General features: G+C 35.0%; 2 protein-coding genes across 18 annotated transcripts in view; one reads left to right on the top strand and one right to left on the bottom strand.

Moving 5' to 3' along the window:
* The window catches only part of LNX1 (ligand of numb-protein X 1), a 192,571-nt gene extending 189,298 nt beyond the window's left edge, over positions 1-3,273 (top strand). For 4 of the 6 annotated variants that reach the window (XM_017893283.1, XM_017893282.1, XM_017893281.1 and 1 more), the window contains 2 exons: positions 1,977-2,135; positions 2,530-3,103. In XM_017893283.1, the coding sequence (XP_017748772.1) occupies positions 1,977-2,135; positions 2,530-2,665 (295 nt within the window). In that variant the 3' untranslated portion in view covers positions 2,666-3,103. Of the gene's footprint in view, positions 1-1,976 lie in introns of all 6 variants that reach the window. The other 2 variants (XM_017893286.1, XM_017893284.1) reach the window with 2 other exon arrangements.
* A 576-nt stretch (positions 3,274-3,849) lies between these two features.
* The window catches only part of FIP1L1 (factor interacting with PAPOLA and CPSF1), a 71,757-nt gene continuing 59,437 nt past the window's right edge, over positions 3,850-16,169 (bottom strand). For 10 of the 12 annotated variants that reach the window (XM_017893288.1, XM_017893289.1, XM_017893299.1 and 7 more), the window contains 5 exons: positions 14,601-14,655; positions 13,255-13,310; positions 10,595-10,808; positions 4,742-4,879; positions 3,852-4,224 (listed from right to left, as the gene is read on the bottom strand). In XM_017893288.1, the coding sequence (XP_017748777.1) occupies positions 4,077-4,224; positions 4,742-4,879; positions 10,595-10,808; positions 13,255-13,310; positions 14,601-14,655 (611 nt within the window). In that variant the 3' untranslated portion in view covers positions 3,852-4,076. Of the gene's footprint in view, positions 4,225-4,741; positions 4,880-10,594; positions 10,809-13,254; positions 13,311-14,600; positions 14,656-16,169 lie in introns of all 12 variants that reach the window. The other 2 variants (XM_017893294.1, XM_017893297.1) reach the window with 1 other exon arrangement.

The following is a 16,169-nucleotide window of genomic DNA, read 5'->3' as shown; positions in this document are numbered from 1 at the left end:
AAAAGCCCACATTTACATTCAAAGTTTAAAGCCACCTAGTATCTGAGGTCACTGATCAAAAACAGCTGCCACATTTCCCAGTGGGGAGTAAAATAACCCAACTTAAGAAAAAAATGCCCACAAAGTCAGACCAAGGTCTGACTTTGAAACGGGTTAACATAAGGAGTTCTCACTGCTGCAATAAAGTTAAATATGCAACACCAATAAAAGAAAGCATTTACTTTTTAAGGAAATAAAACAAGTAACACTGGTATCAACTTGAATGGATGCTTCAGGAGGGCAGGGGATTTTGTGTTTTGTTTAAACATCTGCAGAAAGATGATCAAAGCAGTGTGTTCTCTCCAGTATCAAGAGGTTAGAAAATGGACACACTGTGACTTACTGGGTTCAAAGCTTTGAACTAGAACATGTAATGTTTTAGATGGTTATGTTTACAGCTTCTCCATATGAAATATTCAGTAAGAGTATACTCATTTATATATTTTAAAGAATCAAACTGGGCAATGTTAAAACTGATATTTGATCATGACCTTGGATAACAATCATCTAATTCTTACCTTTCTCCAAAAAATTGGGCACATATCCTCCCAGGTGGGAATGTTAATGCTTTGGTATTTACAGAATAGTCAGTTACCTGCTTTGTATATGAGGAGTCAGTGAACCATTAAGTAAAATGTGTATCTGACATACCACAGCTCCCAAAGAATGAATTTACCACTGACATCAAGGTTTACTGTGAAATGCAGCAGATACATATTTTACAAAATATGAAATTTAATGAAATTAATATTTTTAAGCAATCATTTCAGTGAAAGAAATTGTTATGATGTATATGTATGACAAGATTCAGAACTGGTTCGAGTTGAATTTCAGCAATACATTTTAAAGGTATTTGCCAAACAAACCCTAAAGCTCATTTTATTTCAAGTGAAAACATCATCATGAAAAAAGTCATGTCACATTGACTAACAAGGTTGGTAACAAATGTAATGATCACCTTTATCACTTAACATTTCACAAGACTTTTATTGGTTCTAAAAGTAATTAATATTTTAAGGTACGGTATATAAACAAAATAGCCATATCTTGATTTTTGGCAACATGAAAAGGCCAATTTCCTTTCAAAACAATTCCTGGACTACAGCTACAAATGTAGTGAACAACGTCATATAGAGTAAAATTCAAACTCCTGACACACACTTCTATGGCAACTGTAACATAGTTAACACTTGGTCTGTACCTATATGAACACTGATCCATTAGGGACCAGTGAATAAAAATTTCTTCAATCTCATTTGCTATTTTAGTTGAGGATTCTAATTTACAGAAGAGCTGGGCCTTTCCTTCTCCCATTCCTTTTATAACTTCCTATCCAGTTTCCTGCAGTTTGTTTTTCCTCCTATATGAATTGTTCTTATAATCTTTAAATGTATCTGTTTCCATTCACTTTATGCCTGCATGCTTCTCTATGACTTGCCAAACATGTAGAATTGGGTGTAAAGTAGTATTTTTCCAAGGTCAAAAGAAGTATACAAATTCATTTATTAGGATTAGGTTTAAATTGCTTTCATTGAAATTATTCAAAGGATTTTGCCTTCATTAAAATTATATCAAGTAAATAAAATATGACATCCATGTTTGTTCACCAATAAGGATTTAGGTTTATCCAACTTTTTGCTAATACAAATTCAAGCATTGTCTTCTTGATTATCGTTCCCAGTAGATGTATAACAGAATACAATAGGGGTGTCAGTTTTTTAAGGATATTCAAAATTATGGAAAACAGAGGTTCAATTATAAAAAGCCAGCTAACAGCACAAAGGTCACCAAGGTACGATACAATTTTGAGTGGGACCTATGCAGTGCTACTTAGCCATTAAAAATGCCAACAAAAGGAATGGGGGATGAATCACAGTAAGTATTCCCTTAACTGTAACACTTAAATATACATGTACACTGACTACATTCTATTTCAGGTGCTTGTATAACTGTAAAGACATTATATTACGAAGAAACACAGCTGGAAGTCTGGGCTTCTGCATTGTAGGAGGTTATGAAGAATACAATGGAAACAAACCTTTTTTCATCAAATCCATTGTTGAAGGAACACCAGCATACAATGATGGAAGAATTAGGTAATAATGACTAACCAAAAAAACTTGTATTAAATGTTGTTTAATAAATGCCAAAGCTTGGCCTCATTTGAGATAAGGCATGTATTCATTATACTTTGTGGGGAGTTAAAGTATTTATGTAGCATTCAACTTCTGAGAAATCCAAAATAATTACACATATTCTTAGTCCCATACTAAAACTCCCCATACTTTTAGCATTCCTTCTAACACAAGCTGAGTGGATAGTGAGTTTGGAGAATGTAAATAAGAGGCAAGAAATATCTAAATTAAAAGTAAAATAATTAAAATGGTCAGATGCAGCAAAAATTAGGACCACTAAGATAAAAGGATAAACTTGCATTAACTTCAGCAATGAATTAAAATACTAATCATATCTTGGTTTTTTTTTTTTTAGATGTGGTGATATTCTTCTTGCTGTCAATGGTAGAAGTACATCAGGAATGATACATGCTTGCTTGGCAAGACTGCTGAAAGAACTTAAAGGAAGAATTACTCTAACTATTGTTTCTTGGCCTGGCACTTTTTTATAGAATCAATGATGGGTCAGAGAAAAACAGAAAAATCACAAATAGGCTAAGTTGAAACACTGTATTTATCTTGTCAGTTTTTATATGTAAATACACTGTTAAAATGTCAGGAAAAGTATGATCTAATGAAAGTCAGTTACACCTCAGAAAATATGATTCCAAAAAAATTAAAACTACTAGTTTTTTTTCAGTGTGGAGGATTTCTCATTATTCTACAACTTTGTTTATATTTTTTCTATTCAGTAAAAAGCCCTAAACAGCTAAAATGATTTGTATACCCCACTGAATTCAAGTTGACTTAAATTTAAAATTTGGTATATGCTGAAGTCTGCCAAGGGTACATTATGACCATTTTTAATTTACAGCTAAAAGATTTTTTTAAATGCATTGCTGAGAAACAATGCTTTCATCAAACAATAAATAAATATTTTTCAGAAATTATAGTTGTCTTTTAGTATGCGATACTAATTAAGGTTACTTGTATTACCACCATTTAAAAGATCCTAGTAATTTATCCTTTCAAATACCATGTTATTTGTTACCATCATTGACAAATGTCTTCTAGGGTTATCCCTAAAAATGCTCAGAGAATTATAAACTTGTTTTGTTTTAGTAAGAAATGGCTAAAGCTCTTTTTTCCACAATTGTTAGCGACTATATAAAAACTTGCGCTGCTCCACCAGTGGGCCTTGGGAAATGCATCAAGGCCAAACCAGCTTGACCCTGGCTCATAGACATGGTCATGAGGCTATTTAAATTTGTGCCACATGAAGAGTGTTTGTACACGTGCCTCCTAGAAACTACACTAAGGGTAATTTATTTCATAGAGCCCACCCAAATGCCTTATAGATTTTATTAATTTGGATATGAAAGTGTACCCCATTTAGTTTCACCAGGAACCCAAATGCTATCAAAAAGTTGTGATATCAAAAATGTATGAGTCTCTTAATATACTCAGCAAGAGTGTCACAGCAGTAATGATAAAGACTAGTTTTAGTCTCAAGCCTTAGAGGGGCCCTTTGTTGCCTTTTGTAGTGCAGCCTCTTACGAGACTGGTGTTTTGTTTGTTTGATTAACAAAACTGTGGCCCAAGTGGAACCTTGACCTTTTCTCAGATAATTTGTTTATGTACACAGCTAATACAGCTCTTTAGAGTCCCTGTTAAGTGACTCATTCACATTCCTTTCTTGGATATAAAGTCATTGCTGTCTTTATTTTGAAATATTACAAGACAACGATTTTAACTTAACATGAAAATTCACTCTTTTATTTTGGAAAAAAAGTTAACTTTAACTTTTCATACTAACAAACAGAACAAGATTTAAGGTAAATTTCTTAAACATTATCCAGAAAAATAACAAGATTTATAGTATCTACTTCTGGTACTAATATACATAAAAGGCCAAAACCATGCCTATTCTGCAGGTGTAGCTTCGGTGCTCTCCTGTTCAGGGGCAGGCTCACTGCCCGCTTCTTTTCCTTCTTTGCTTCTTTTAGATTTTTTGTGTTTGTGTCTCCTGTGACTATCTCCTTCTTCACTTTCATGGCGACGTCTACTATTACTGAAATAAAAAAGGTGTGTTCTGTTTAAATACACAATCAGTGACAAAAATCCAATCACTCTAAGGAAATTCTCAATATAACACTGGGTTTAAAATAATCTAATGCATTTTCTCATCAATATAGTGTGGGAAAGAATCAGTTTTATGTGACTTTTATGCAGGGATTGTATTTATTTTATAGGGTCATCTTCACTGATATTATCTCAGATTCCCAGTGCCTATACAGCTTCTGAAATGCATAATATACAGTAACAAATTAGAAACAAGCACTAACTCAAAACTGGAAATACTGTAAAGGGTTGATTTTTGGCAAACAATAGGTATTTTGTTTAATGCTTTTTTAAAAAAAATTGAGAAAAGGCCCTGAATTTTTCTTTAATGAAACCAAGCACTGCTTCGTTTCATAACTTACTAAAGACTGGTTCATAGGCCAAAATTGCCCCTCTTCCAATGCGATAATGTAGTAAGTCAAAATCTCTCCCATACTATTGGCTCACTATTTTATTAAAGAGCAAACCTTCGAGACGACTTATGTCTGGTTTCCTCTTTTTCCCTGTGTCGTCTTTCTCTATGTCGTTCTTCTTTCTCTCGACTTGCTCTGTGACGCTCATAACCTCTTTCTGCATATTCCCTGTATCTGTATCGTTCTTCATCGCTGAAATTAAAATAGAAATGTTTTCTTGACAACTGGACTATTAATTCTGAATGGATTCAAAGTGTAAAAGAGGAGATGTGATCTGCAGTCCAAACCCCAAATCCTCACATTAGCATCTTTTATAACATTAGTGAGGAATAAATATTTGTTGAATTGAGAGGAAAACAATGGTTGTTCTCAAAATAGCACTAGAGCTAAGAATATAAATATATAATAATTACATATGTTAAATGACCAATTTTGTTCTGTGCTTTCATAGCTGTTAAAAAGATTTAATATAACAATGCTTTGGTTTTTTCATTTCTTGAAAAAGTGAGATCTGCAACTGATTTAAATTGTTACCAGCTTTTAAAATTTTGCTCCTTTTAGAATTAAAATATTTGTATATCTCAGATTTCTTTTTTTTTTTTTTTTTTTTGAGACGGAGTCTTGCTCTGCCACCCAGGCTGGAGTGCAGTGGCCGGATCTCAGCTCACTACAAGCTCCGCCTCCCGGGTTTACGCCATTCTCCTGCCTCAGCCTCCCGAGTAGCTGGGACTACAGGCGCCCGCCTCGTCGCCCGGCTAGTTTTTTATATTTTAAGTAGAGACAGGGTTTCACCGTATTAGCCAGGATGGTCTCGATCTCCTGACCTCGTGATCCGCCCGTCTCGGCCTCCCAAAGTGCTGGGATTACAGGCTTGAGCCACCGCGCCCGGCCCGTATATCTCAGATTTCTAATCAATATTCTTGGAAAGTCTTGGACACATATTTAACATTATAAAAATATACAACTCACAATGACTACAAAACAGAAAGCAAGTATGTTTTTAAACTTTAGGTTTATCATTAAATATTCATCAAATAGAGAAGTATAAACATAAGGAACAGAGACATTAAAGCAACTTCTACAGTATCCATACAAAATGCAGATTGGACATACCTGCATTCTGACATCCTAATTACGTGTGTGTGTGTGTGTGCGCGCGCGCGCGCGCGGGGCGGGGGAACTACATGGCTAATAACTTCAACTGCATACATATAAGTTGCATCTCCATTTTCTGATTTTGGATTGAATTACACAGACTGGTGAAACTGAGACGAATGGCTAGAGTTAGAGGGTGGTCTTTCTTTACCTCCCTAGACCTCTTCTCCTTTCATGTTCTTTAACTGACATTCTCTTTCCATCTTTCTCTTTATCCTTCATGTCTCTTATTTCTTCCTTTTTCTTTTTTTTGTTTAGCATAGAAGTCAACACTTTCTACATGTAAATTCCCTTAGAATAACATAATCTTTTAGAAGAGTATGCTGAAGAGCTTTGATTTCTAGAAATGTTTAATATGAATTATTAAAGTAGTAATTTGTATGAAACATCAAGATGGTAAAGAATCTCAGGGTTTAACATAGTCAGGTAGCAACTATAAGCCATGTTTTAAAAGACATGTCAGCCTATGTTCTAGCAAAAGTAATGATTCAGTAATGCTATGCTTAATGCCCAATTGTACTGCTGACCAAGTTATTATCTGTGATACATTAAAATTTTAGAATCTTATTTAAAAAAGAGAAAATGTATTAATATATACTTTTGCACATATTTGTGTATGTTATTTCCACTATTTTTCTCCTATCCATAAATATGTACTTTGTACTTGGAGTGTGGAGGCATGTCACCTGAAAGGGAACATGCCATGCCAGTCAGTGGAGAGCAGCAGAAAGAGTACAAGTGGAGTACACACAGGATCACATCCTGATTTTGCCATTTAATAAATGAGTGACCCAGGCTGCTACTTAACCTCTCTCAGCCTCGGTTTTCTCATCTGTAAAACTGCCAAGAGGCTTTTCAAGGCTTTTACAGAACTGACAACATTTATAAAGTGCTTGGTATGAAAGCAGGCACTCAATAAATGGCAGTCTTTGGTGAATTTAATGCTTAATTTTTTCAGAAGCAGAACTTTTAGTACCATGTCTTGAAGTAGAATAAACTAGCACCATAGGAAATATAGTTAACTTCTCTCAAAAAATGAAGCTTTTCAAAGACTGCAACTAGATTTACATAAAAATAATTAAAGTCAATTATCTCATAATGTGTCATTTGTAACTCTCCTTTTCCTCTTACCCTGAAACCAAGTCTTGTTGAACTCGAAGCCTTTAGATTCTAAAAGCAGCCCTGTGATGGGAACCTTAAAACAGACAGTAGAAGATTGGGTCCTACACACAAAATAGAAAGACCCTCCTCCTTCCATCCCCTTTTCTGATAAGTGGCTGAACCAGAAAGGTTTCTCTGAACCTGGAAATTACATTAGAGTTCATTTCAAACATCCTCAAATGACCAGCCTTCTTTCTGGCCCATAATTAAGCTGCCTAAAAAGCAGAAGTTGAAACTGGTCTGTAATTGTCAAAACAATGGCCCTGTAATTTGTAAACCAACATATACTACATGCCATACTGCTAAAATATCAGCCTTCAGACACCTTTACTTATACTTCACTTGGATTTTCCAGAGCATAATGTCTTCCTGGGATAATTCAGAACTCAAAATTCCTCCACTTTTTGCCTCTCTGACCTTAAACATTTCAGTCAAATTTAGGTAAACTTTTGACTCCTAATGCCCTACAGTTCAGCAACTTGAATATCAAATGTGGTTTAACCATTAATGCTTTTAAGTTTCAATAAAAACTCAGTAATATCTGTGCATGTATTTGAAGCAGAAGAATTAAGAGGTTTTAGCCAAATCTTCTATAAACAATGTGTTATTTATGCAAAGAGAATTTATGAGCCCTGCCTGGTAAAGCAATTTATTTTATTCTTATTTCCTATCAAATTTTGCATTAAGCTCCTTACTTATAAACATATACAATCTAGAGATAGCAATGCTATCTCAAACATATTCATTTCCATTTCCACATTAGAAACAATTTGACTTTCTGGAAAGTAATGCCCTCGAACTTAAAAGAATCATGCACTTAAATTGGCTAAAGTCAACAGCACATTTCCCACCAAGCAAACACAAATCATATACTCATGCACACACATAGACACACACACACACACACACGTATCATAGTGTTTACTTATTTGGTCAATAAAATTTTATTAAGTGCCTACGATGTATAAGTCATATTAGTAGGAGCCAAAGGAAGGAAAAAAGATGAATAAATCCTTATCAGTTCCTTCTTGTGCATTTTTTTAGGTAAAGTTTTAAGCTACTGACCAGTCCTAGTCAGCTTGACAATATGAGGGGTCTTCAAAAAGTTCATGGAAAATGCATACTATGAAAAAATTATGCATGGATTTCAACATTTTTCTGCACCAAAATAAACTCAGTAATTTGTTACAACATCGCCGAACAGGATCTAGAGGTACTAGTGTTAACTGTTTAGCGGTACCATAAGCCACACCCATATAAGTCAGCAACCTTAATAAATGTGCATGTTCTTGACTGATCCACTGTTCAGCTCATCTCTTTCCTCTCCTTGGGTCTCCCTATTCCCTAAGAAACAATAATGTTGAAATGAGGCTAATTAATAACCCTACAATGGCCTCTATGCGTTCAAGTGAAAGAAAGAATCGCACATCTCTCATTTTAAATCAAAAGCTAAAAATGATGAAGTCTGGAGAGGAAGGCATGTCAAAAGTCATGACAGGCTAAAGTTTATCCCTCATGTGCCAAAAAGACAAGTTGTCAAGCCAAACAAAAAGTTGTTGAAGAAAATTAAAAGTGCTACTCCAGTGAGCACATGAATGGTTAAGAAAATGACAACAGCATTATTGCTGATATGGAGAAAGTTTTAGTGTCTGGATAGAAGAACAAACCAGCCATACAGCATTCCCTTAAACCAAAGCCTAATTCAGAGCAAGGCCCAATTATTTTCAGTTCTATGAAGACAGAGTTAGGTGAGGGAGCTGCAGAAGAAATGGAAGCTAGCAGAAGTTAGTTAGTTTGTAAGGATTAAGCAAAGACGTGATCTATATAACATAAAAGTACAAGGTGAGGCAGTAAGTGCTGATGTAGAAGCTACAGCAAGTTATCCAGATGATCTAGCTAATCTGATCATCTGATGGAGGTAGCTCCATTAAACAACGCAGTTTTAATGTAGATCAAATAGCTTTATACTGGAAGAAGCAGCCATGAAGACTTTCACAGCTAGAGAGGAGAAGGCAATGCCTGGCTTCAAAGTTTCCAAGGACAGGCTCACTCTCTTGTTTCCTAATCCATTGTTCCTTAATGTAGCTGGTGATTTTAAGTTAAAGTTGGTGCTCATTTACCACCCTGAAAATCCTGGAGTCCTTAGAATTACGGTAAATCGACTCTGCCTGTGCTCTAACAATGGAACACCAAAGCCTGAATGGCAGCACATCTGTTTACAGGATGGTTTACTGAATATTTTAAGTATTCTGAACAAACTCTGTTTTTTCCTAACAATAGTAATACTCACTGGGGATAGAGGAAAGCTCCTCCTTCTCATTAACCGATGCAGTTCCATTACATTATTTTCAAAATTTGCAGTATATGTATACAGTCCAGTGTCAGTTAATGACAGGGATATGTTCTGAGAAATGCACTATTAGGTGATCTCATTGTTGTGCAAACCCCACAGAGTGTACTTACACAAACTTTGATGGTACAGCCTATTATACACTAGGTTACATATTATAGACTATTGCTCCTGGGCTTCAAATCTGTACAGCATATTACTGCACTGAATTCTGTAGAAAATTTTAACACAATGGTAAGTATTTGTGTATCTAAACAAAAGATACAGTATAAACAGTATTGTAATCTTATGAGACCACTGTTATACATGTGGTTTGCACTGACAGAATATAAAAATAATAACTAAAATCAGGAGGAAAACTTTTTAAAACATATGTAAGACAAATCTTCTTAAATATTAAAACATAACTGTGTTGCAGGAAAGACTAATAGGAAAACCCATTTAAAAAGTTTTAAGTAAAATTTCCAATTCTTAAAGGCAGCCTATTTGTGCATTTTCTTTAAAAAATGGATAATGGTGTTTGGAAAATCACTATAATGTTTTTAATCCACTGGACATATTTTAAGAGTGACCTTGGGCAACACAGCATGACCCTGTCTCTACAAAAAATTTTTAAAATGAGCCAAGCATGGTGATGCATGACTGTAGTCTTAGCTACTTGAGAGGCTAAGCCAGGAGGATCACTTGAGCCCAGGACTTCCTACATTAGGGAACAATGCATTAGGAAACAAGAGAGTCAGCCTGTCCTTTCAAACTCTGAAGCCAGGCATTGAGTTCTCTTCTCTAGCTATGAAAGTCTTAGATGGCATCTTCTTCCAATGTAAGACTGCAGTGAGCTATGATCATGCCACTGCACTCCAGCCAGCCTGGGTGATAAAGCAAGACCCTGTCTCTAAAAACAGAATAGAAGTGGTGATAATTTTATTTTTGAATATTAATATTTATAATACACTGGAAATATCTATATGGGCAACTAATTTAAGCTTCAGATGAAAACTTAGATGGCAAGATAAAATAAATGAAGCGGTAGAAAATTCTTTTAAGAGATAAGTAAACAAATTAAAGGACGGCTGTTCAAGGTAATGGGAAGCCTCTAATCCTTTATCATTTTAAGACGGCTTTCTTAAGTACTCCCTGAGCATCTCTTTTCCAAGTGAACTGAAATTCACTTCCTCATAACAAAAATAAATTTGAAAGCGGTTATAAAATACATAGTATAAACTCCTGCACACCCAACAAACCTGTTGAAAACACTTGGTGTAGGACTGTGATCACGCTCCCTCTCTCTCTCTCTGGTGCGTTCTCTTTCTCTGTCCCGATCACGGTCTCGCTCTCTGTCTCTGTCTCTCTCTCTATCTCGGTCTTTCTCTCTTCTGGCATAATAGTCCCACTGCTTGCTGGTGTCCACAAGACTAGGCCATGAAGGTGCAGAACCAGGAAGATGGGGAAAGGCAACTAAAGAAAAAATACAATTAAAAACAAACATTATGGTACTTTAAAAAAACAAAATGCCCACCAAAAATATGTCATTAGATTATAATAGAAATTCACTTTATAAATAGAAAAGAGAACTATCACATGGTGAATGAATACCCACAGTATCAGGGGAAGATCCAGAAACAAATCTTAAAAACCTAACATATAAAGACCCTTCATTATACAAGGTGAACAGGAATCAGAATTAGGTTGACCACAAACTCCCCAATATAAAAAATGGAAACCAGAATACATTGGGACATCTTCAAAGTGTTGAGAGGAGGCCAGGAGTTCAAGACCAGCCTAGTCAACATGGTGAAACCCCATCTCTGCTAAAAATATAAACATTTGCTGGGCATGGTGGTGCATGCCTGTAATCCCAGCACTTTGGGAGGCCGAGGAAGGCGGACTGCCTGAGGTCAGGAGTTCCAGACCAGTCTGGCCAACATGGTGAAACCCTGTCTCTACTAAAAATACAAAAAAAATTAGCCAGGCGTGGTGGCACATGCCTGTAATCCCAGCTATTCGGAAGGCTGAGGCAGGGGAATTGCTTGAACCAGGAAGGTGGAGCTTGCAGTGAGCAGAGATCGTACTACTGCATTCCAGACTGGATGACAGAGTGAGACTCCGTCTCAAAAAAAATAAAGGGTAGCTTTATTAATGACACAACAGACTTATACAAAAAGCATTACTTAGGAAAGAAAGGATGATCACATGAAGATGGATGATGTAATTTACCAAGGAAACAGAACAAATTTAAACTTCCAAGTAGCTAACATCACCTTAAGTTTTAGAAAGTAAAAACTAATAGAAACACAAGTAGAAATAGAAAATTCACCATGTTCATGGGAGATTAACATAATTCTCTCAATTGTTGGTGGATTAAGCAGATGAAAAAATCAGTACAAATATAGAAGCGGTTTCTTTTTGTTTTAAGAGATGAGGTCTTGCTGTCATCCAGGCTAGAGAACAGTGGTATGATCATAGCTCACTGCAGCCTTGAACTCTAAGGCTCAAGTGATCTTCCCGCCTCAGCCTCCCAAACAGCTAGGATTACAGGTACAAGTCACCATGCAGATAAAGACTTGAGCTACATGTTCTTAGCATGGTTGATGTAACGGACATCACATAGGATACTGCCCATAACAAAGGATATTATTCTTCTCAAGCACATATGAAACATTTATGAAAAGGTACATATACTTTCAAAGGATGAGTGTAATAGGTTTGTTCTCTGACCACCATGCAATTTAAGTTAGAAGTCAAACTCAAAAGTTATGAGAAAATAATCCCTAAACATTTCAAATTAAAAACCCACTTCTGATAATTCATGGGTCAAAAATATCATAAATTTAAATAATTAAGAACTAAACATAGACAAACATAAGCCACATCAAAGGTTTAGGGATACAAGTTGTTCCAGAAGAAAATTTAGTCTTAAAATACTGTATTAGAAAAAAGTAAAAATTAATGAGCTAAATCTCCAAGAACGCAAAAAAAAAAAAAAAAAAAATCAGAATAATCCAACAAAACAGGATAACAAAGAAGACTCTTCAAGGTTTCTTTTCGTTTCGAGTCAGTTTTGTTTGGTAAGTTTTGTTTTAGGAGTTAATTCATTTCAGCTAAGTTTTTAAGTGCATTGGTATACGGTACAGCATATTCTCTTTTACTGTTTTTTTGTTTTTGTTTTTTTTTTTAAAGACGGAGTCGTGCTCTGTCGCCCAGGCTGGAGTGCAGTGGCCGGATCTCAGCTCACTGCAAGCTCCGCCTCCCGGGTTTACGCCATTCTGCCTCCGCCTCCCAAGTAGCTGGGACTATAGGCGCCCGCCACCTCGCCCGGCTAGTTTTTTGTATTTTTTAGTAGAGATGGGGTTTCACCGGGTTAGCCAGGATGGTCTCGATCTCCTGACCTCGTGATCTGCCCGTCTCGGCCTCCCAAAGTGCTGGGATTACAGGCTTGAGCCGGCCTCTATTTTATTGTTTAATCTGCGTTGTCTACAGTTGTAATCCCTTTTTGCTTCTGATACTGTTTATGTGTTCTTTTTTCTTAATCTTGTCACAAAATTGTCATGTTTTATTTGTTGTCTTCAAAAACCAACTTTCATTTTTTTTCCATTATATGGTAGTTTTCTATGTACTTGATTTCCGTTCTTTGTAATCCTTTTTTGGTGACAAATCCTAAATCCTTTTAGAAAACGCAAAGTACAAATATCCCTGTTGTGTCACCATGAACTAATTTTTAAAAGTACAGTTGATAAATACATGAAATTTATTGTTTGCTAACCTGGCAGATACATAGACCACTCACTCCTTTAGTTAATATTTTTTAATTGCTCTGTAAGATGCAACACGTTTTATTGCTTTAAAATATTTAAGTACTTCACTGATCCAAACTGAATCTAGGCATCTAAATACTACTACGTACCATTGCCATAGGGAAATGCACGTGCAGAACGACTATCATAACCAGAGGAATGTCCACTGTTGAAGAAAAGATATATTTTATGTCTGGTACAAAGAAGTTCTGAATTTTAATAATGTAGTGCAAAAGGAAAAACTTAAGGCAAAATTACAACTTTTATCCAACCACCAATTTAATAATTTAGTTCTATAATTTTATTAATAAAACACGGTTTTGACTTAAAATATTAAAATACCTAATTTTACAGAAAAATAGGATGTGCTAGTACTATTTAACATAATCCAATCAACTTAGCTTGAGTCACAAGTAAAGTAACAGAAACTTTCAGGCTATCAGAATATTTCAGATTAAAAATTTAGTCTTAATTCAGCCCCACTGACAGGATTAACAAATAATACTTAACATTTTGACTGAGAAAACAAATGTGCCTAATAGTCACTTAACAAAACTAAATCCTTGTATTCTCACAATTCATGCATTCTTGATTTTATAGTTTCCTTTGAAAATCATATGCAGGGTTTGATGCTACTGATGTAAAGTTCTCACATATTTTGTCTTTTACATCATTTGAATCATTTTTTCAGAAACACACTATTTTAATAGTTTATTTGCTACTTAAGAGAAAATAGCAATAACTCTTATTAGTGATTTCTACCTGACAAGAATTGTACTTTATATTTAGTAGCTTTTAAAATCTTCACAACTCTATCACAGCCCTTTTGGTAAAAAGGAAAACTGAGTCTCAAAGGGCTTACGAACCTTGCCTCGCAACACTGTTTGATTTCTATGTTGTTAAATACCATATTGCCACCCATGAGGGAAATATTCTCTTTGTACAGCATTCTAGTTAACATAAGCCATAAGTACACAGTACAAAAAATAAGGTTACTGCCACACAGAATGGATCTAATCCTTCTTTGTGGAAGCTGAGATGGAGTATCAAGGAATAAAACAGCTTTTCTTGACTATGGTCCCATAATAGTTTTCCCTACTTCATCCCAAAAGAGACATGTATTATTCATCATTTCCAGTAATTTATGTTTGTATTTCCCATTAAAACTGACTTGCTGGGTTTTTAACATTCTAGGAGTTTCTTTAATCAAGTGTGTCATAAATCAAAGCAAGACATTATTTCAAAATATTATAATTTTAGTTTTCTTTGCCCTGTTTTGATTTCAGGCTACAGGTCCAACATCTTACATAAAACTAACATAGACATAGATTTATAAATTAAAAGACAGGTGCTGTGTTTATAAAATTAAATCTTTGAAAATATTTCCAAGATAAGTATATGGTTCTTCTGTCAAAAGGCTATCAATGATTAAAAATCAGTATCCATACTGATTTACCTTTCTATTGTTGGTATAAGAGATGGAGGTGGAGCTCCTGGTGGAGGAGGAAAACCTGAAACATTCAACCATAAGATAAAAAATGTTAACAGAATGTACACTTAATGTCAAGAGTGAAACAAAGTTGCTGTGTTATCACTAAATTTCTCTGGGGATATGAATGTGCTTCTCTATGTTGTAACAATGGACAGAAAAAAAATGGAGCTCAAACTTATAAACAGATTTTTAGTGCAATAAAACTTTAAGTAAGCAGTCTGGTCTAATACACAGAGAACAAACTGGGAGTCAGGACACTGGTCTTATTTTCAGCACCACACACAGCCCATTTTGTAAGTATGAGAAAGTTAATCTCAATGCCTTACCTTCTCCATACATAAAACAGTAGCCACCAGATATATTTGAAATATTTTAGAAGAAAAGTAGATATATAGCAATCACCTCTTTCAAAAAATATTTCGAGAGTTTTAGAAGTATAGAAATTGCCTTAAAATGTGTAATTTATAAATAAAATCTTACCAGTAAATGCATAGTGCTCAAAGCTGAGAATATCCACCATAAAATATGTTCAAATAGCACAACCCTAACAAACTATTTTGCAAAGAAAAGCACATAATATAGTTTGTGGATCAGTTTGGAAGGAATATAATTTGTACCTCTGTATCATGGGGTCTGCATTCTCAATAATTCACAATACCTAAACGGAATACCACAGAATAATATGGCTGAAAAACAGTTAATCTACACTATACTTTCAAATTCAGATAGGCTATAAAGCATCCCAGCAGAAAAAGATTCCAAAACTTATGATGTCAATTCCTTATGATACCAATTCCTTCCAAGTGTTAACAATGAACAACTCTCACTACTAGGAAATGCACTAAATTATCTAACTTAAGTCTCTCACACTACAATTCAGACACTGTCCTAAATGAGAACAAGAGTATTCCACTGTCATATTGCCTGTCACCTTGCAGTTATGTGAAAACACTTCCACTAAGCCTCCGTTTTAGTAATTCTATGAAAAAATAAATCAGTTCTCTGAATCCTTCTCAAACGTCCACTTAAATCGATTTTTAGCCCCACTCCAAATTGTTTTCATGTTTACCATGTTCTTCACTGTATCCAGTTTTAGGATCTATAATTCCTCTATTAAACATCTTAAAAGTACAAAATTAGCAATTACCACATTAGTCCTAAAGTCCACAATCCTATTTCATACAGCCTCACAACCACATTGTTTTTTAAACTAAAAAGACACATAAATGATTCCTTTGACTTTCCCTGATGAGTCTATTTCAGACACATTCACATATAATCAATGTCTCTATGCCACATCTAAATATGTATACTGTCCTATGCTACCTAAACTTCACTCAGTTTATCGAAGTCATTTTGAATTCAGACCCACCCTTGCAAGCATTATCACCTCTCATTCTCTTCATACACCTTGGCTTCTAACACTGAACTCAGTAAGACACACTTGCTACCAGGTGTGATATCACACTATAAAAAGAAATAACTGACAAAATGTAAAATAAATAAATAAATAAATAAATAAATAAATAAATA

Source organism: Rhinopithecus bieti, unplaced genomic scaffold, assembly GCF_001698545.2.
Source record: "Rhinopithecus bieti isolate Rb0 unplaced genomic scaffold, ASM169854v2 scaffold_23964, whole genome shotgun sequence".
Classification (NCBI taxonomy): domain Eukaryota; kingdom Metazoa; phylum Chordata; class Mammalia; order Primates; family Cercopithecidae; genus Rhinopithecus; species Rhinopithecus bieti.
Note: the sequence above shows the minus strand (reverse complement) of the source record. Positions and strands in the feature narration are given on the sequence as shown.